The 21679-nt window shown below is 39.2% G+C and overlaps 2 protein-coding genes across 10 annotated transcripts in view; one reads left to right on the top strand and one right to left on the bottom strand.

The window, feature by feature from the left end:
• RNF13 (ring finger protein 13) overlaps positions 1–12312 on the top strand; it is a 157044-nt gene extending 144732 nt beyond the window's left edge. For all 5 annotated transcript variants that reach the window (XM_015072516.3, XM_027061610.2, XM_027061609.2 and 2 more), the window contains 2 exons: positions 10525–10605; positions 10894–12312. In XM_015072516.3, coding sequence (XP_014928002.1) covers positions 10525–10605; positions 10894–11258 — 446 coding nt within the window. In that variant the 3' untranslated portion in view covers positions 11259–12312. The remainder of the gene's footprint in view (positions 1–10524; positions 10606–10893) is intronic.
• Positions 2772–21278, bottom strand: PFN2 (profilin 2). 5 transcript variants are annotated; one of them, XM_053221314.1, is made up of 4 exons: positions 20919–21278; positions 18520–18712; positions 13461–13502; positions 2772–12960 (listed from the first exon to the last, which is right to left on the bottom strand). In XM_053221314.1, exons 1-3 carry the CDS (start codon positions 21048–21050, stop codon positions 13474–13476), a joined length of 354 nt encoding a protein of 117 aa, XP_053077289.1. In that variant the 5' UTR covers positions 21051–21278; the 3' UTR covers positions 2772–12960; positions 13461–13473. The 5 variants fall into 5 exon arrangements, with proteins under 5 accessions (XP_053077289.1, XP_053077288.1, XP_026917416.1 ...); XM_053221313.1 differs by having other exon boundaries at positions 2772–11217; XM_027061615.2 differs by having other exon boundaries at positions 2772–2845.
• Between the last annotated feature and the right edge of the window lie 401 nt (positions 21279–21679).

Raw genomic sequence — 21679 nt, 5'->3', positions numbered from 1 at the left:
TCTCTAACCTTGCATAACTGATTCTGCTATGTTTATTTCTTCTTTGCAAACGCTTTTCAACCGTTATTCTCCCATTAGTATCTTCCTCCTTAGTTTTTCTAAATCCAGATTATCTTGAAGGCCTGACCCTAGTCCCTCTCTAAGAACCCTTCTCCTGTATCTCCTAGTACAGTGAGCTCTTCCTTCTTGTATACCATCTGATGATCAGTAGCCACAAGATCAGATATTGCCACTGTGCAAAACATTATAATCTTTATAGTACTTTTGTTGTCTTTAGAGCTGGCTGGCATATTCAACATTGGACCTGGATAGTAAAATCTGAGGCCAACTTTACTCCATCAGTCAGGATCTACAGAATTTATGTACATTATATAAAAATATTTAGCCTTTTGTACTTAGATTTATGTGATTAGGTCTTCTGATGAGCAATTGGAGGCAGAAATCAAGATTTCCTGGGAATAACTTGGGTAGTTAATCATATATTCCTTCAATAAATATTTACTGAGTACTTTTACTCTGTGCCAGGCACTCTTCTAGGTGCTAGGGAAGCTGCAATAAATAAAAAAGAAAAAAAAATCCAGCCTTTGTGGAGCTTAGTGGGGGCAAATGAACAAATAAAAAATAAAGTCATATAGCAGTAAGTGCAATAAAGAAAAACAAATGAGTGATGGGAGAGGAGATGGGATACCATTTTAGAAAAGACAGGGAAGACTTCTCTGAGGACACTTTGAACAGAGAATAAACAGGAGTGAAGGGAAGGGGAGAACACTGCAGCCAGAGGAAGAGAACTACATAGGTCTTGAGACAACAGTGTGACATATTCAGGGAACAGTAAAGAGCTTGTGGCCAGTGTGGTAGTGGGGTGGAGGAAGAGTGATTAGAGAGGAAGTCAGAGATAGACGGGGAGCTAGATCGTGCCAGGACAAGGACTTGTGATTGTATCATGTGATGCTGTAACTTGGGTGGGCTTTGAGCATTAGAATGACCTGCTCAAAGTACTGTGGCAAAGGATCCTTTATGCTGGTGAATGGAGAACAGACTAGGGATTGATAGTGAAGCAGGGAGAGTTCATATGGGATGTACCAGGTGAGAGGCAGATGCTGCCCGTTTAACCAGCCATCATGAAACGAACAAAGGCTTTGTGGTATTTGTTATTTAGCATGTATTTATTGGGAGCCCAGTCTGTAATAAGCACTATATGAACACTGGGGATATAATGGTGAGTAAAAGACAGTCCATCTCTTCACAAAGCTAAGAATCTATAACTAATGCTAGTTAATATTCTGTGTTGAACTGTTTCAGGGCAAAACTGTTCTGAATTTACTCTTAAAAACCAAATCAGAAAAGAAAATATTTCTCTGTTCCTCTAACGGAGTACTTACTTACATAATGGCCACAAAGCAGTAAAATAATGAGGTTCCAAGTTGGGTAGGAGTTACTGTCACGCCTATGGCTTCTGAGAAATCAGTGCATTCTTGAGTTACCTGAAGGTGAACTATTTTATTATTTCATGTCCAGGAATAGAGATCTCAAGGTCTGCATTGTAGCTTTGAGGTGGACTGAAGGGGATTGAGAGCCTGTAGGTTGGTTTGTATCATAGTACTCTTGATCTTTATCATTGGCCCGTAGCTCTGATTACTAGAACTACACCTTCAGTCCATTAACCTTTAACTGAAGAAGTCAGTGTCCTTTATACCAAGTGAGTTAACTGGAATTAAACTGACTTGGGATGGGCATATTGCACCCAATAAAAATCTGGTAATTTTCTATTTTAGATCTTGCAAGCATGTATCACACCTATTATATAAAAGCAAGCAAATCATGTACTCTGCATCATTTAGTTCTCGGAACAACCAACTAAGGAAAGTACTATCATGACCATTTATAAGGAAAATGAGACTCAGACAGATTACGTATAATACCTGAGGGTGCAAAGCCAGGTAAACATTATATATCAGGGCTGCAATGCAAATTCTTGACTTCTGACACTGTACTTGTAAATACTACCTACCCTATCTTTACTCTCCAGTTACTACCATTTCAAAATAAAATAAGTTGTCTCCTGACTTTAATCCTTCCCATTCCTCTTTTCTTGTCCTCTCCCCACCCCCAGCTGCACTTAACCTCCTTCCTAATTTACTATGTCAAAGAGAAAGAATTTTTTTTTTTTTGAGGTGAAACTAATTTCCCAAAGTTTCAGGTCTACCAGCAGTATATGAGAATACTCACTTTATCATATTCTACAATAACCAGGTAAATTACCTATTTATATTTCTGTTCTTATAACTGTATGCACTTTTTAGAAGGACATTTAATGTATGATTTTTTTAAGTCACTTTTGCTGCACTGAGGGTTGTAATTAAATATTAGACCAATCTAGTTGATAGGCAAAAGTATCTAGAGGTGGGGTGCCTGGGTGGCTCAGTCGGTTAAGCGTCCAACTTCAGCACAGGTCACGATCTCATAGTCTCTGGGTTCGAGCCCTGCATCAGGCTCTGTGCTGACAGCCTGGAGCCTGCTTAAGATTCTGTCTCCCTCTCTTTCTGACCCTCCCCCATTCATGCTCTGTCCCTCTCCATCGCTCAAAAATGAAAAATCGTTAAAAAAAAAAAAAGTATCTAGAAGTAATTCTGCTATATGTAAAAGTAATGTAGGCCCAGTGCATCCTCCACTTTAACTCCAAGGGTGCCTGAAGCTGCTCAAGTTTTTTGTTTAATTTCTTTTATATGAGGGAAAAGAAAAATAACTACTGGATTAGAACACGCAACTACTTAGGGATATACATAATTTGAGTTTGTTGATGTTGGCTCTGGAAGGGTGTTGCAAATCTTGATCTTCTAGGGGCCTGAAAAGGAATAATGAAAAAAGAATAACAATACCTTTAGTACTTAATGTAAGTACTTGAGGTCTGGCACAATATTTATCATTATCAAGTCCCTTTAATTTTGCCTTTTAACTTCAAGATAATGACAAATCTTTTAATATACTTGCTCCTGTATCCAGAAAGATCTTGGGTATAACTCCAGTTTACCTGCATAATGCAATCAAGTTAAAACCAAGTAAGATAGGGAAGACAGGGAAACTTAGGTTTAAAAAGAAAATCACTCGGGGGCACCTGAGTAGCTCAGTCAGTTTTATCTCAAGGTTTGTGAGCTCAAACCCTGCACTGGGGAGCCTGCTTGGGATTCTCCCTCTCCCTCTGTCTCTCCCCTCTCCCTCAAAATAAACAAACATTTAAAAAAGAAAAAAAAAATCACTCTCAAAATGGAATTTGGCCAATGCTTAAATTTGGATTTTAAACTTGTTATATGGATTTATGGCCTCTAAGGCACTTTTTATTCTTATCCTTAATTAGTGAAGTAATTCATGAACACATTTCCAGAAACAAAGTTGCCAGTGTCCTGCTCTTTCCTTCAGTGGAGTCATTTGTTTTCTTACTGTGCACAATCACATTTCATCATCAGAACACAAAGAATGTGTGTTCTTCAATTAAACTTTTAGAATATAGCTGCTCTTTTGTAGCATCCTAGAAAGGTTTGTAAAAATATGAAGCCATGGAGACAGAAATAAACTATCTTTGCTCCTTTTCCATATGGACCAATATGAAGGAAAAAAGTGCTCTGGCTTATGAATTGGAAACATTTTTATTTCTAATTAAGTGACAGGTTAAAAGTATTTCTTAAACGCTTGCTCTTTTTACATTGTGAATCAAAGGGGATTATTTAAATGTGAAATTCTAAGTAGATGTGCCGGAAGACAATACAGGCCTAATGGTTAAGACCATGGATGGACTTTAGTCTGACAGACCTGTGCTGGCATTCTGGATCACCATTTATTGGCTGTGTGACCTTGTGCAAGTTTCTTAAACTCTCCATATACTCCTTCACGTGTAAATGTGACTGACAGTACCTGTATTTCACAAGGGGGGGAGCGGGGTGGGAGAAGATTTAAATCAATATGGAAATCAGTATGTTAAATGCTTATAACACAGTGCCTGGCACACAGCACTTGGTGGCAATTATTATAAAAACAAAACCTTAAGTAAAAATCATAAATATTAGTGTTATAAAAATTCAGTGATTAAACATTTCCTTTATGATGAAAAAAAAAAAAGATTGCCAAAATCATGAAGCAGCTTAAAAATATGTAACTTTGTAAATATTACACGTGAAGTTTCTTTCCGAAAGTAGCCCTAAGTTTGAGCTGGTTGTATTTTTGCTTTAAAATGTTTTGGTTACCACGAGACTTGACATTTAAAGGGGGAAAAAAAAAAAAGAACTATTTGTCATGCATGTTCTAGCATATGCTAATGGTTTTGACAAAGTACACATAGATGTTAGAAAGAAAAAAAAATCCCAATCGTTGCCATTTTCTCACAGTTGTAAATACAACTATGGATGACTGAAAACACATAACACTTCTATGGGTACTCACCACTCTAGTGAGTCACAGCACCAAACCATGCAAGTCTTGAAAATTCTTGTAGGCTTAGAATGTAGTAGAAATGCTAACTGTAGGGGAATTTATAATATTTTGGAAATATCTGCCAAACAAAACAAATTTGGCATTTGCCAGTTTTCCATAGGCATATTCTGGAATCCCACCCACAGAAACCACACTTGAGGCCGTGGCACTAGCGGTATCTGTGAGGTTAGTCAGTACTCTCATAGTTGACCATACTTTGGGGATGTGATCACCTTGCTTTCTCATTGACCTTCACTTGGCAGCTCTTTCAGAAGTGTTTGTGCTGATTAACACTTAAGTGATTTAAATATCAAGTTAGCCATTTCTAACACACATAATAGTGTTTTAGTTGTTTTCTTGCTTCTGAAGCAGCCAACTTCCTTTTGGCTCTTTACTACTCATTATTGCCCTCAAAAATAGCTCTTCAATTGAAATTGTGGTTTGGCCCATTCGGTTAATGTATTTCTCCCAAGTCTATAACCAAAAGACTGGTTACTACACACCATGTTTCAGAGCAGATGAAAAATCCTTATGTTTTCACTTAATCCTTCTACTAAACAATTGAGGCAGTCTCCATGCGAGCTGTCTCCCCTGCAGTCAGGATGTGAAGGAGCCTGATCCCCAAGACATAAACTTTAAGTTACCAGACACTTGTGCCTTATAGCTTCATCATTGAGATTTTCCAAGATAGGTGTAAAAAGCAAAGGATATTATTTCAGGGACAGGAAAAAAGCAATACGGCATTTTAAAGCAGAATGTGTAAAAGTGGAGCAATACTCAGTTTTATAGTTTTTTGTTTCTTTAACCTATCAACTGAGAAATGCTTAATTTTTATGACTACATTTAACTGCCTTTACTGTAACCTTAAAAATATTAGTTCCTTTGTCCAGGGCTTAAAAATAATCAGGAAGAATTCTCAAGCAAATCTGGGTTTAAAAATATTTTGTCCTGTTCTTTTGTTCAGAATTCTTGGGAACTGGTACGGAGGAGAAGAGAACAGAAGATAAAATTCAGTTTACTTGCTAGAAAGAGCGTTCATTTTTTTCTTTACTGGTAAAGTAGGGAATAAGTGGCAAGGTATTTTCTCTACCACAACAGTAATTTTTGCTTTGAAGCTCATGAACCCAATGGTACATCTTCCCTGGGCAAGTTATTTAAAATGTTTTTGTTATTATCTCTCATGAAACCTGTATATGTTTAGCCCTAAATGTTCACTCTTGTATCGTTTACTTAAGGAAACATATTCTAGTTGACTTAAGCCTTGGTCTATTTTGTTATTAAACTGAAAAATTAAGTTTTGCATCAATTTGTATGTGCTATAGCTAATCTCAAACTAGCTCATTTTTTAGTCATCTCTAGAAATGGGGATTCCTCTTTCTAGATCTAATGTTATGTCCAAATGTTTCTGTCACAACATGGCTAAATGCAGGTCACCACTTAACTTTTGTGTTAGTTTGTTCACGAATGAAAGGCCAGTGTGGTTGAAGCATGTGTGAAGGGGTGGTAAGGCTGGTGTGAGAGGAGATGGAAGAGATGGGGGTCAGATAATATACAGTTTTATGAAGGTCATGATAAGGAGCTCAGATTTTATTCTAAGTGAGATGGGGAACCATCTAAATGAAACTGACATGATGTGTTAAAAAATAAAATAAAATAAATCACGCTGGCCACGCCGGAGAAAAACCACAGGCGGCAGGAACAGGAGGTAGACTAGAGGCTCTTCTAGTAATCCAAGCTATTGGCCCAGAGTAATTGTGGAAATGGAGAAGGGGACAGATTCAGGACATGTTTTACAGATAAAAATTTACAGGACTTCGTGACAGATTGAATATAGGCTCTAAGGAAAAGAGACATTCAGGGCACGCCAGGCCTGATCAGCAGTTCATGCCACTGCAATGGCTGCTTTAAGTCTATGCGATTCCTATTCTGATGGGTCATTGCCTTTGCTGTATTTGATGATCCAAGGTTTTGGAGAGAAACAAGGAAGAACAGATTTACAGGAGGAAAAGCAAAGTTCTGTCTATTTATAGAACATTTCCAGACTGATGGGACTTTAAAAGAGCATTCATGCAATTTTTCTAAAACATTATTCAAGTAATAATAATGCCAGAAACATTCTAGACAGAAAGGTTTCCATACTGTTTCAAATAACAGACATGAATCTCATCCCTCCTGTAACTTAACATCTATCCACTAACGAATTAGCAAAGTCGCTGTCATTTGACAAAACCTGGAGAGGCTTTCTATTAGGGTTTCTCAACTTCTGTGCTACTGGCATTTATATGGGATAAGCCTTTCTGTGAGGGGCTGTCCAGAGCATTGTGGGATGTTTAAGCAGCATCCCTGGCCTGCTAGATGCCAGCAGCACCATCTCCCTGTTGTGAAAACCATAAATGTCTACAGATGTCACCAAATGTCCCTGGGGGGAAGAATCCTATCCAGTTAAAAACCAGTGGTTTACACTAAGCAAAATTTTATAGCATGGTGCGGACAGTAACAAAACAAACATTTATTACCACTTGTAAAACCCTTTTATGCTACCAGTACCGAGGACAAATTGGTTATTTTTTAAAAACCTGCTAAAGTTATAAACCATACAAATAAATGCCTCAAATTTAACTTTAAGTTACAGATAAAGCCACTGAACAGTTATTTGCTGTTGGGCCACGGTCTTGAGTAGGAGTCCACTGACTGGATTTCTAGGTTGTCATGGTACATGATGCATTCCTACCATTTTTAGTTTCAGACATTTTAAAATGGGGCAAAATTGGATTCTGCTTTCATTCTTTTTATCAATACATAAATTTGTCCAATCTCTTACATTTCTCACCCATACTTCATATAATCTCATTTTGGCTGGCGAGGGGGTTGGGGAGCAACAGCTTTTATTATAAGGGTTCTTAATAGTCACCCTAGCTTGTCAAATAAAACCAGTCTTTTATACTCACAGTTCAAGAACTGCTGAATATTTCATTAAATTACATAATTACCCTATGTGATACAACAGATTCAATGACCACTGCTCATACCTCTCTTTAGGCACACAGCTCATCTGGTGTGACAGAAGCACATGGTGCTATTTGAGAGCAGCCTCCTCCCAGTACACCAGGTCATGAGTAGTATTCCTACCCAGCCAGTTTTATCAGGGGGCGATTTGTACCAAACACTATGTAAAATATTCTTGTGTTAGTTCTTTTAATCCACAATCCTAAGACACAGGTATGTTAATATTTTTGTTTTGAGAATACTGAAACATGGAGATGTATCTTGCACTAGGTTACAGAGCTAATAAATAAAATTTTTATGATGAAAACCCCCAGCATTCTCACGTGTGCTTTACCATTTCATCACAAGTCCAAGGCCAGGGGGGTTAGTTCTCTACAGAGCACTGGGCTCCAGTCTGGTGCACCATCACAAACTATACTGTTGAGTCTTGACCCATCATCTTCTTATAATTCCATCTCCTGGAACAATTCAGAGGACTGATAGGAAAGCTAAGTGACTCTGAAGTATCAAGTCCGTATATTTAGGGCTAACTCCAATACTGCCTGTATTAATTTCCTATTGCTGTGGTAACAAAGTACCATAAACTTAGTGACTTAATCTCCCCCTCCATCTTCCAAAGCCAGTAACATAGCATCTCCCTGACCATTCATCCAGTCACATCCTCCTGACTGTGAACTTTTCTGCCTCCCTCTTGCACTTTTATGGACCTCTGTAATTATGCTGGGCCCACCTGGCTTAATGCAGGATAACCTCCCTATCTTAAGAAAATGAGGCTTAGAGCCTTGGGGCACAGTTCTGGACCAGTCCATTCCTGTTCAGTTATATTAACTGTATCATTTTCTGAAAAATGTGTGGCATTTTATAAGGAAACAAATTGTGAGGTGTTTCACTTCAGAATAAATACTAAATCATTGGTTCCATCTCAGTAACAGTGAACTAAATAACACAAATCACATCTTAAAAGCCATTTATAAGAGGTATTGGCTATAGGAAGTTATTGCTTAGTTTAAAATAGCAAGGAGATGGTCAATTAAATGTCAGTACAATTCTACAAAATCAGTAGGTTTGGCACAAATAATTCTTCCAGATACAATGATGGCCTTATAAATAAATTTAGTAATATTAGAACTTAACCTCTGATATTTTTAACCCTGTAGTTTAGCTTCTGTAATAGATGTTTCCAATGATACTTTTCTAGATAGCAGAGTTTCCTTTAGATTTTAGGCCATGTGTTACACAACTTTTGCCCTTGTTGTCTTTATTTTTAAAAATGAAGTATCTGAGGACTCACATATGATAATAAAGTACAAGCAGAATATCCTATTACTTTTTGCTGAAGATCCAACAGGAATTTATTAGATCTTCAGCAAAAAGTAATAGGATATTAGATACACGAAGACAGAATATACGTAAAATTGTTACTAAAAATCCAATGTTTAAAACTGTTGTAATGGTGTGAATTTCCGAGAGCAAAACCTGAGACAAGGAGTAAGATGCAGGGGATTTCTTGGGGAAATAACCTCAGGAAGCAAGAGTGAGGGAGTGGGGAAGAGTGAGGGAATGATAAATGAAGTGGGTCTTACTGAGCTAGTTACCTCTGTGGACGGCAGGGTCTCCATCCCCCAGAGTCCCTCTGAGGAGCCATGTGCTTCAGAATCGTCCCTCTGAAGAAGACTGAGGCCTTTATCCACCAGATTACCTCCTCTAATGGTAACTAGAACCGTTTGATGGGCACTAAAATTTAAAGTTTGATATGAGAAATCAGTGATGACTGAATTACTTATTAAAACCATCCTCCATGTAAATGGATCAAATGTATAATTACAGATATAGTGGAGTCTTTTACTCTTTTAATAGTTTGATCTTTGAGCTTAATAGTTTTGATAGTTTGAGATGCATATAATCGGTCTCACCGAATTCCACAAAGTTTTAACACAGAAGCTTGTATTTGTTATAAAATGCATTTGATACTTGATTCTGTGGTAACCAAGTTCAAAACACTGAACAAAAAATAGTAAGTGTTATTAAAGCTTTCTTTTTAGAACTCCTCCTGAATGTACAATTTTAAATGACTAAAGGATGTTAAAGGGATTGATCGAACTATCATTCCCTTTATGGGTCATGTTCATCCAGACTATACAGACAATGGCTTTATTTCTGATCTGTCTTCCAAGGTGAAGGCAGATGAATCTATCTTTTGTTCCCTGGGATTTTTAAGTTTGTACCTATCGTATACACTTAATGGAAAACACCGAATTGAAAACAGTCACAGGGGTCACTGCCACTACTGACTCAACTTCAAAAGCTGCTGTATGTAAGACTGCTAATTTCTTTAAAATCAAGTACACATGAATTCCAAAAAGAGCTATTAATAAACCTTCGTGATTTCTAAAGGTAGTAACTTCAAATAAGAAATTAAAAGGGCAGCAGTATTAATAAACACCATTTAGTGAATACCTATGTGCCTGGCCTTTTGCTCACTCACAAACCTGCAAGGTAGACAGAATCTCTTTACAGATAAAAGAACTGGATATCAAAGACTAACCTGCCAAGCATCACAAAGCTAGTAATCTTGGAAAGGAGATTTGAAGCTTAGTGTCTCATTCCAAATGTTTTTCCACTAACATATTAAAAAAAAACACGAGTATGTTCTGTTTCCATTTTTACTTTAAAAATTACCCAGACTTTAAGAAATCTAAAGAGTAAAATTTTGTTGTCTTTGTGTATTTCAAAACCCGCATTTGAATAGTCCTGTGAAACACTACTACAATGATGATTCTTTTAAAAATAGTCTTTTCCAAAGTTAAGGTAAACAAACTTGACATCCATTTTTAATTTCTTATTTTAGGTAAAAGGTTAATTATTTAAATTAAAACTTCAGGTTCCTGAACTTAAAGCAGCTCCCTGATCTGACAGGAAACAAGACAAAGGTATCATTTACAGATCAAAAGGTCAATCAAAAGACATTTAAAATAACTGAGGAAGACCTCACTTTAAGAATTTGAAAGTTCTCTACCTCTTTTCATTAATTTTATTTACTACTGTCTGTCATAGGAGATGAATATGATGTATGTGCCATTTGTTTGGATGAATATGAAGATGGCGACAAGCTCAGAATCCTTCCTTGTTCCCATGGTATGAATAATTACATACTGCTTTGAGTTTACACGTAATTTGTATTTAGGCTCAGTATTAGAGGAGGAGACAAAAGAGTTAGTGGTACACTATAGGCCAAGTCTTTTAGTAATTAGTGGTGTCATTAAAGGATGGAGGTAGATTTATAAAAATTCACAAACTTTTCTTCTCTTGCCCATACATGATACTTATAGATCAGAAGAACGTGAATAAACATGGCAAGAAATTAAAAATGTAATGTTCTCAACCAAATATACTATCTAAAAGATGTGTATTTTGCTTTAACAGCTTATCACTGCAAGTGTGTAGACCCCTGGCTAACTAAAACCAAAAAAACCTGTCCAGTCTGCAAGCAAAAAGTTGTTCCTTCTCAAGGCGACTCAGACTCTGACACAGACAGTAGTCAAGAAGAAAATGAAGTGTCAGAACGTACCCCTTTACTTAGACCTTTGGCATCTGTCAGCACCCAGTCATTTGGGGCCTTGTCGGAATCCCGCTCACATCAGAACATGACAGAATCTTCAGACTATGAAGAGGATGACAACGAAGATACCGACAGCAGTGATGCAGAAAACGAAATTAATGCACATAGTGTTGTAGTCCAGCTGCAGCCTAATGGTGAACGAGATTACAACATAGCAAATACTGTTTGACCTTCAGAGGGTGATTGGGTTATTTCCTAATAAATGTTTATTTAGGTATATAATTTTTTTGCTCCCTTCAGAGATTCCTGTAGAAATAACTTATTTTTTAGTATTCTATCAGATTACTGAAGGTTTTTTTGATCTGGTATTTATCTGCAGGAGTATACTTCATTTCACTGATAACTAGTAATAGACTGGTGCCGTAACTCAAGCATCAAATCAACTCTTCTTTTGGAATGAACTATAGCCAAAACATTTAAAAAAAAAAAAATGCCTCCGTATAGCTTGCGGTTAAGACCTAGATCACAGTATGCAAATGTTTCGTGTTTTACACACAAGGTCAATGCTGTGGCCACCTAGCATGAGCTAATAAGCAACTTCCATTTGCATAAAGTTTACCTAGAGTTGTTGAGTTGGAATATATTTGTTTTTGTATTTTCCCAAATTACCATCACTCATAGGGGTAACAATTTAGTATTTTTCCTTCTATCAGCGCCACAAAGAAACTCAATGCTCTCTTTTTTTCTTTCTATTCCCAAGTAGTCTTATCCTGACAGGAATGGTCTGTACTAGTGCAGATTTCATAGGTTTGTTTTTTCCCCCCGCCAAGGTTTTAAATACTATAGTGTTATGTATGAATTTGATTCATCAGCTAAAGTAACATGTCTCTGGACTTGACTTACTGAATTTCAGTATCCTTAAGGGTTTTGTGTTATGATCAAAAAAGAAAATGCTGTATAAAAATACCAAACTTCAGCAACTGTTAATACTCTGTTAATACAGATCATACCTCTTAACAAAGAGCATCTTATGCTAATTAGCCCTGCTAAACTATGTACAGAGGAAATTGTTCAAGTATTGGATTTGAAAATAATTGCTTATGTTTAACAGAACTAATGATGTATTTAAATAATGTATTATGAAAAGCTAAATTATACATCACTGTAACTATGTAGAAAATATAGACTTATGTATAATCAAAATGCTAAGAATTTTTATATGGCCTTGTATGAAGGGAGTTTGAATGTTAATAAACACGTTTTCCACTTTAAGAAATGGCAAATATTTGTTCCACTGTAATATTACCCACATTAGCCTTATTTATATGCACAGTGCTACAAAGGCATAATAATTAAGGTAATTTAGGTCAGATAAAACCACCACCTTAGAATTCTATACAAGGTAACTGCTCACAACCAATTGGGGACCCCCCCCCAAAAGTTAAAACTGCCGCCAAAATTCATTCCAATAATAGTGTACGTTATGGTACATTATTGTAATTATGGTACATCCTTACAGTAGACTTCTATACAGCCTTGAAATAATAAATATCTGGATCAAGCTATATTGACATGAAAAATTTTTAGTCAACAAAACGTATCAGAAAATACTAAGGATACAATGTGTAGGAGTCTAATGTGAAAAAAAAATTAAAAGAAATGTAACACAACTGGGGAAATTTTACTTTCTGAACTTCTTTTTGAAAAAATAATTTAAAAAATAGTCATTTCCACATAGGAAAATAAAAGGCTGAATTCGGTATCCACCGACACCAGGTCATCTCACCCCCAACCTCCTTTTACATATACACAGGCCTGAGAAACAGATCGTCGATTTATTATAGTAGTGAAGCAGAGCTTTGGAATTTGATGTACTTGCACAGTCCTGACCTTTCCAAACGTGTTTGGTCATTTGTACAATTTCGTTGAACCTAAGGTAGGGTATGAAGACAGAACACTGCACTCAGTATCTGCCACATGAATACAAAATAGATTTTATAATTTTTAAGGTTAAATAATAAAAATATACCTAAAACCGTTTTTTAAAAGGGAAAGTTAAAAGTGACTATAACATGTGCTATTAAATGTTGTATCCCTTCAGTCCTTAAACTACAGATCCAAGACTTGGTTCCTTTAAACTTAAGTCTTGGGAGTTTTTCTGAGGAAAAATTGCCCTCCTTTTTAAAATCTCCAACTGTTACTTTTAGTGGTCAAAAAAAAAAAAAATTATAAAGTGTCAATTAACAACTGTCTAGGATTGTTACTAGTTTTCTTAATATTCATTGAAATTTCTCATAATTTCTTCTTGGTGGAGCTATATAGCTTTTTAAATAAGACATTAAATAAAATTAAATCTAATTTCTATTAAAAAATACTTTCCTAATTTAAAACTTTTCTGATTGTATGAAAGTATAGTTACATGGAAACTTACCCCAGAGATGAATTTATCTTGATATTTTGCCTTCAGAAATACCTATGTAAAATACATGTATACATTATACACTGTATGTGTTTACACTGTATGCAACATGTTTATTACCTCATTATGGAACATTTATCAGTGAGCATTTTCTCATGTTATTCAATGACTGTTTTATTCTCTGGACATAGAATAATTTATTCAACCCATCACTCTGAAAGTTAAATCTTGCAGTTTTCCAAGTTTAGTTATTTTAAGTAATTTGGTGTGATGGACATTCTGGTATACAAATTTGTATAGTCCCATTTTCTTAGGCTAAGTTCCTAGAAGTATAAAGATACATGTATACATTTTCGTAAGTGTTTTTTGTGGGTAGGGGCCAATGGCTAGTTTCATCATTTACTATTTTAGCGATACAGTTGCCCTCTCTCATTTTCTACTCCCCTGCCAACACCAACACACACATCCCTTCAACCTACTTATAGGTTCATTAAGGGTTTCACAGTTTTGGTCACTGCTTTCTAAATAGTTACCCTAACAGTTCTTTACAGTGTTATTACTTTTATAGTATATTATTACTGTAAAATATCAAATCATCACAACCCAAGCACCCAATTTTCTTTTGACCCATCTTTTGTTCATAACTGGGATCTTAACAGGTGAAGAAATTGAAGACATGCCCAACTACCAACGTAGCCCCAAACTCCTTATCTTCCATACTTTTATTTCCCTGTATATACTAATTCAGAACTAATGCCCAACACTATCAAAAGAATTTTTAATTATGAACAGTATATTTTAAGTAATGCAGAAATTCCCATTACCTAACCCATTTCTCAAAGGGTAGCATACAGGCCACTTAAAATCAATCAGACTGACCTGACAATTATTTCTAAAGGGACTTCCAGAGCCCAGAATCTGCCCAGCTTCCCAGTTTTCCTTAGACCCCCCAACTTTTGAGCATTCCTGCTCTGAGCTTGACAGTTCATAACCAGTATTAAACATTTGCTAAAACTTGAATACATCCCATGGACCTTATGACCTATAAAATTAAACATAACCATTACGTAGTCATAGTTAACAGGTCACTCCAAAGCCAGACACTGCAGGAATATCCCAGTTATCTTACATGCTGCCTAAGGAAGGTCTTGTCTTATGGGAGTCCCAGCTGCTTGACTTCAGCAATGCCAATAGAGCTTTCAAAGCTAAATAAGTCACATGACAGTTCAACACAGAAGAATCCACAATGCAGAAACCCTTCTTGGCACTGGGCTCCTTATTGCTCACTAGATTTCACATCTAGAGACCAGCAACAAGAAAAAACATATTTAATTTCTAGTAGGCAAGTCAATTTTCCTCTCACAAACCCAATGATGGCTAAAAGCCTTTAAAAACAAACAAACAAAAAAAAACAGATAAAAGCCCATTAAGAAGAAATTCCCAGGCACTCATTTTATCTATAATAAATAGTACAGGATATGGAATGCTCAGGCCATAAGCTCAATTTTAAGACTTTATGCTTGTAACAGAGCCTGGCCTATTCTGTATATTCCAATGTGTCAAAAATCAACTGTAACAATAAGACAACAATTTACATAAACAACAGGAGTCTAGAATATTTGGTTGGAATAAATTTATTTCATCTGTCTGTAAACAAGGTGTTTAATAGTTATGGCATTTTTTTAAATGCATATTAAATCAGATGAGTTAGACTGTATCCCAGATGTAACAAAGTGCAGGGAAAGAAATGGACAAATCAGCAACAAGATTTGTTTTTAAATCTGTACATTATCCACAAGGCCCAAACAATAGAAGCAAATACTAGAATGTCCCTAAAGTAGTGCCATTCGAAAGAAACCTTTAATAGGTCAGTTAAAATCCATCTCACAATAGCAACAGTTCATTTTAACAATAGTATGGCACAGAACACATATGAAAAAAATTTATCACAAGACAGCCAAGTCCACAATAATGCAACTTCATATAAAAACTCAAGCTGCAAATAAAAATTGGTCCTATGAAGAACAAACTGGACACACTCCAGATGGTTATGTTGGGATACCTAATGTCCATAATGGCAGCCTTTTACAATTTTACTAAAGAATAGAGCTGGTGTGCAAAGAAAAAGGAACAAAAATCTGAGCTATTGCAATGATGGAATGTCCCTGGGGATTCGATCTGTATGGTTACTGTAAGGTCGTGGGAGGAAGTGCCTTTTGCTCTTGTTTTGCAGTTGCACTCTTCATATAGCTTGTAGACAAAAGGTCTGTCTCTACTCAAGTGCAACAACAATACTAAAAGCAAACTACTGCAGCTTTCAATAGCTCATCAACAAAAGGGATATTACTTGGTTAAATAAACCAGGCAATGCATAAAAGATGGAAGCAAACCAAATACCTATGTGCAAAGGGAGAAGGGTGGGAAAAGAGGAGTGAAGGAAAGATGCATGCACTTTTTCCTCCCAACCATGCGCTACAAAAGGAAGACTAAATGAGCTAAGTAAATGCTCAAAGTGCTGAAAAGACATTGATCAAATTAGAGATTGTACAACCGGCACCTTGCTTAATATTAACTTATTTTAGTTATCAATATCCCATTAATTGCTAAGACAAAGTGATGCCCAACTTGGCATGCCCCCTCCCCCCGAATTTCAAGGTATCATGCAAATCATTATTGTGCTGCAATTATGTTGCCAGATAAGGGTTGGTTACATACAGTGGTTAACATACAAATGATCCATTGGGTAAACAGGAATCGCGACATTAGAAAATAGGTAAAGAAAAATTAGCTACCATCTACAGTCTGGTAGCACTGTGACCATAATTGGGGTGGTGATGAAGACAGTTGCTAGGTAGATGGGGAGAGGCTGCTTACACATCAGACCTCCTCAGGTATAAAGCGAGTTCATATGCTTTCTTGTTAAGTGTGCCTCCGTGGACACCTTCCTTTCCCATGACTATAACCAATGCTGGAGTACACAGGGAAACAAAACAAAAGTGAACAGAATTATTTAAGGGGGGGGAGGGCAGAAAGAAAGACACCTTTCCCCACCAACAGAGGGATACAAAGGAGACACAGGTTCATACCCCATCACCCTGCATTGCTAATAAAATTTCCAGAATTAAGACTCAAGCTTACAGCTAGGAAAGTTTAAGAGCAATTTTACCCTAATACTTAACAGTCTGCCTAGCAGCTAGAACCCAGAGTCTCTCAAGTATTTTGCCATTGAGTATGCCTTCTTATTCAATCCGCCTCCATGGACCCCTTCTTTTCCCATTACAAAGACCAAGACTGAAAGAGAAAGAAGAAAAGTGTTTCAAAAGAAGTGTTAATCAAGAGAGTCACATAAGTTTTAGCAGACAGAACCCCGATTAATAAGTTAACATTAAGTTAGTTTTCCATGAACTGTCAGGCACTGAAGTCATCTAGGTCTCCAAAAAGGAGAACTTTCAAACTAGTAATATGCTAAAAACACTGTTAACTGCATCTTGGAAGTCCAATCAGTGCAGCTCCAGTGCTCTATAAAAATATTTTTATACTAAGAAAAAAAATGTGTGATCATTTATATTCTATTTTAGGGCAAAAAACTTCTAGTTAGTATGGCAAATTATCAGAACGGCCCCCAAAATGTAACCTTACAAAACTCAGGTGATTATTTACAAAATTCTCCCCAACTTTAACAGGCTTCATTAAATACAAACCATTAAGTCTTACCACTGAGACTCAATGTGTCTATTACTTCCAGAGGAAAACCAAAACCAAATTTTAAATAGCATTTTCAAAGCCATTCAGAAAAGACCAAGTAAAAAATACTTAAGGCTTGTGCTTACTCATATGCTCATTATGCTTTGCTTTTGAGTTGAAAATCCTAGAACAGGTTTACTATTTCCAACAACAGGTTCTTCTATGATGCAATTCAGAGGTCTATCGCCAAAATACATGCAGAAGTCAGATTTTATACTTGCTACCACTAGATGTCAGTAGTGCTGTAGAGTATAAAAATCTTATTCTGGTTTTATGTCACATGGTTAATACTTCTTTTTAACATATTTATCTGAAGTCAACTAATGTTTAGAGATTTGTCTACTACTTCAGTTATCTAATTTTCCTACAGAAAGATACTTTAAGTGTCAACTCACACGAAAACAAGAGTAACCTTTAAGATAATCACAAGGAGTTGGTAGAACCACTGGGGCAAATAACAGCTACTCAGAGTAGCTTCAAGTTCATTCACGTGGTAGATTTGGTTTTAAAATCAGCTGTGCCAATTCTATCTGAGGCTATACAGCCCTCTTAATTTACAAAATATTTACACAGGTTAATACATTTAAATGTATTTGTAAATCAATTACATGTCATAGTAAACCTCAATTTTGGAAGTTTTTTCCAAAAACGTAGTGAGACATAGTGAAACAAGAATTTCTGCAACGTTGAAAACAGTCAGGAAGCACCAGAACTTCTGGACCAAGTATATAAATGAAATATAATTTCCTACTTTTCAAATTTAAATCACAGACACGCTCTGTCTTTGAAAATATTCTAGTAAATAGGCAGCTTACTACAAAACCTCATTCTAATTATTTTGCTCTTCCCCAGCAATGTTTCAAATAGAAACATGAGCAAATGTTCATTTTTCCTTTTTTATGCTGAGCAGTGAATAATTAAAATGCAAGAAAAGAAAGAGATGCAAAGGTGAAAGACTAAAAACACTGAAGTAACCAAACAATATGAACAGTTTAACAATCTGGATGTGCCGTAAGATTATCATTCGACATGTGAAGCAGTTTAAAAGGCAAATTTGGATTTTCAGTTTACTAAAGCTGAAACTGAAGAGTTGATGTGAATATTCTATTTTAGAGTAAAGTCGGGATCTCAGAGGCTGAGCTGAGCATATGCAGCTGCTGTAGAGTAGGTAAGTCTAAAAGCAAGGGAGTGCCTCCCTTCAGTGCTGGGCAGTTCACAAAAACCACCTTAATAGCCATTATGGACTAACACTTTTATTCAAAATGTTAAGGAAACTGCTTAATAAGTTGTAGCGTGCAAATTTTAACCAAAAGAGTACTGTGCTTACCTCTACCAGCTCTGCCTACAGCAACGTTGTATGTTGGCTCCCCACCTTGACTCTTTGTCCGGATGTCCATTGTGCAGTCACCATCGACGTATAGGCTATCTCTGATCACTGAGCACTTCTTTGCGCCAAGAGTCAAACCGTTGGTAAAGAAACCTTCCCGGTCTTTTCCTACAATCATATCTATTTCTACTGGCTGTCCCCGCCAATGGGAAAAAAGAAAAAAAAAAAAAAGGAAAGAAAAGAAAAAAAACATGAAATTGTAATCAATTCCTTTTAGGCCTCCATTTGGTGGAAAAACTTTGCCAAGATTGTACTACTACTATACTACAAGACATTCACATCTCACTAATGTAAAATCAAGTTTGTCTTTTCTAAAGAATTACTTAATCCTATAGGACTACATGTTTTGTAACAGTTAAATTTCACAGTTAACAGTGTACCAACTAAAGACCAGTTGATGCAAAGAGAATCTATGTTAACTGGCAGCTGACACCAGATAAACTGTAAACTTCAGATTTATAAACTGTTTCAAAGTCAGATGGTACCTAAAATAGTTATGTAATGGTAAAAATTCACCTATAAACTTTTAACAACTGCCTGTCAATCATATTCAGTCACATTACAGTTATGCTGCATCAAACTTAAAAGTTGCTTGGAAGCCTCTTGAAAAAATGCCCTAGCGTAACAGACCTTCCTACTCTGCTTTAAATGACTTGAAATATCCCCGCCCCCCGCCCCCCCTCCCATAGTATGAACTTCAAACCTTGGACCTCAGCGCATTGACAAATTCATATTTCCCTCTTTATTTTTCTAACCACTCTCCTTTTCCTCTGCAACTTCCCTTCCCCTCCCACCTCAGTAATCAGTTTTCTTGCTGGGCAAATGCAAAGAGGATTTTGCTGGTAGCACTGCAGTAGGTAATGGTTTTAAAAAAGAGAGAGAAAATGGAGGGAGACTGGGAAAGAAACTGAGGTAGCCACCAGAACCGGAAAGGAGAAAACGTGCATGCTAACATTCCATGAATAAGAAGGAAGGCGTCGCCCCCATCAGAACTGCAGAGTCATAGCAGGCCCCAGCCATTTCCAAGCACACTCCCGCAATCTTCCCAGCCAGGCAGCGGGAACTCACACACAAAGACAAGAGGACTGCAGAAAAAAAGTTGATCACCAGACAGATGGCAATTCTCCATGAGAACTGTGGTCCACTGCGGTTATAGGAGACCTTAAAGTATTAGCATCAAGGACGGAGTTCTACCCAGATCTTGAACCATGTTAAGTCGTACAGAATAATTAGCAGCACCCATAATAGGGAGCCTGAATTTTGGCGTTTGAGGGGAGGGGAGCGTGGAGCCAAGAAATTAGGGGAATACCCCTGTATTTGTCACAACCGTCACAATTTTAAAAAGGCCCTTGTGCGGAAAGAGGCAAAACAATAAAGCAGCACTGGAGGTTTAGTAACATTTCCCAAACATGTGGCAACCAAGTCAAAGCCATCAAGTCACAAGAAAACCAGGCACTGTGAAGCATAATCTGCATTAGTTCCTTTACTACCTTCACTAAAGAGGGAGGGACTTGGAGAAGTGAAGTGTCCCCTCGGCCTTCACAGATTATTGAAAGCCCCATAAAGGCACCCCCCCCCCTTTTTAGAGCTATGTTGCGTAATTGGGGATAACGGTGTATCAATGAATCTCCATAGGAGGAGAAGAGAAATCAATGGCAGTTCGCCATCTTGGAGAATTAAAAAAAAAAAAAAATCCTATGGAACCAGAGCTGAAGTCGAGATTCACGAATCCACCTACGTTGTCGGCGTACATTTCTCTCAAGCCCCAGAGGCCTGGACACCGGCAAACCTACGCAAAGTCGCTGCGAGGATCCCGAGGGCCGGGCAGCCGCCGCCTCCCACAGCCCGCGGCGCGGGCGGCGCGCTGTCCGCGGAGCAAGGGGCAGCCCGGCTGCCGGAGGACCCCCGCCCGGGCCCCGCGCGCTCCGGCCCGCACCTCCAGCCCCCGCTTCCACCCCGGAACGTGCAAAGCAAACCTCAGGGCTTGCAAGGGACCAAAGAGAGCCGCACGAGGGGAAAAAAGCCGCCCCCCCCCCCCGGCCCCAACCGGTGCGCGCCCCCTCCCCCAGCTTCACGGACAGGCACTGGGAACGCAGGGGGCGCCTAAGCAGTCAGGGAGCCCGGGAGCCGGGAAGCCAGGCCGCCGCCCCCGCCGGTCAGCGCAGCCCCGGGAGAGGGGGCGTCCCCGGGCCTCGGCCTCCCCGCCCGCCCGGCAGCCGCATCCTCGGCGCCGGCCGCCCACCACACCTGCCGGCGCGGCCGTCCGTGGCCCCACAGCCGGCCGGCCCCGCTCGGGTCCGGGAATGGGAACGGGAACCCGGACCGCCACCGGTCCTCACCGTAATGCTCTGGAAGACGCCCCCGGCCGTGGCTGCCCAGACGTATTTGGCGTCGCAGTAGCCGACAATGGCGGCCTCCTGGCAGCAGCCATCGCACATCAGGTTATCCACGTAGCTCTGCCAACCGGCCATCTTCGAGCCCTTCGCACTGCAGCGGGGACGGCGAGGAGCAGCAGGCGCAGCGGCGGCGGCAGCGGGCGGCGGCGGCGGCGCGGGGGGAGGCGGGGCGGGGGCGGGGAGGAGGCGGCTCTGCGCAGGCACCGACCGCCCCCCTCCCCGAGGAGCTGCGGAGGGAGGACGCGGGGACGACGGTGAGGGACAAGCCGCGGAGCGCGCCCGGCCTGCCTGCCCGCCCGCCCGCAGCCGCGGGGCTGACTAACCAGCGGCGGGAGGCTGCGGAGCGGCAGTGCCGGCGACGACGGTGCCCGCGGCCGCTGCTCCTCACCGCGGCACCTTTCAGTCCTCCGCGGCCACGGCGGGGCGGGCGTGCGCGCGCTCGTGCGTGCGATCCTTCCGCGGCGCCCCGACTCGAAGGGTCCCGGGAAGGGAGGGGGAGGCTGAGGCGGGGGCGCGGAGGGATACCGCTCCGGGACAATCACGGCCGCCACGTGCGGCGGTGAGGTCGCGATGCTGTGGGGTCGCTGGCGGTGATGCCGTAGGCCCGCGGAGAGGGCGGCTTCTCCGTCGCGTTCGGCACCTCAGGGACAGGGGCGTCTGGGACGCCTCCAGTTCCCGCTGCTGGGCCACGATGCGCCTGTCTT

This window comes from Acinonyx jubatus, chromosome C2 (assembly GCF_027475565.1).
Source record: "Acinonyx jubatus isolate Ajub_Pintada_27869175 chromosome C2, VMU_Ajub_asm_v1.0, whole genome shotgun sequence".
Classification (NCBI taxonomy): Eukaryota; Metazoa; Chordata; class Mammalia; order Carnivora; family Felidae; genus Acinonyx; species Acinonyx jubatus.
Note: the sequence above shows the minus strand (reverse complement) of the source record. Positions and strands in the feature narration are given on the sequence as shown.

What these genes read in the sequence shown, in the direction of transcription:
- PFN2 (XM_027061614.2), bottom strand. Translation starts at nt 21,050, where the DNA reads ATGGCCGGTTGGCAGAGCTACGTGGATAACCTGATGTGCGATGGCTGC. An exon ending in GCGTCTTCCAGAGCATTACG is followed by an intron (nt 18,713 to 20,918) that starts GTGAGGACCGGT and finishes TGGCGGGGACAG; the next exon opens with CCAGTAGAAATAGATATGAT. An exon ending in TGTAGGCAGAGCTGGTAGAG is followed by an intron (nt 16,417 to 18,519) that starts GTAAGCACAGTA and finishes TGTGTACTCCAG; the next exon opens with CATTGGTTATAGTCATGGGA.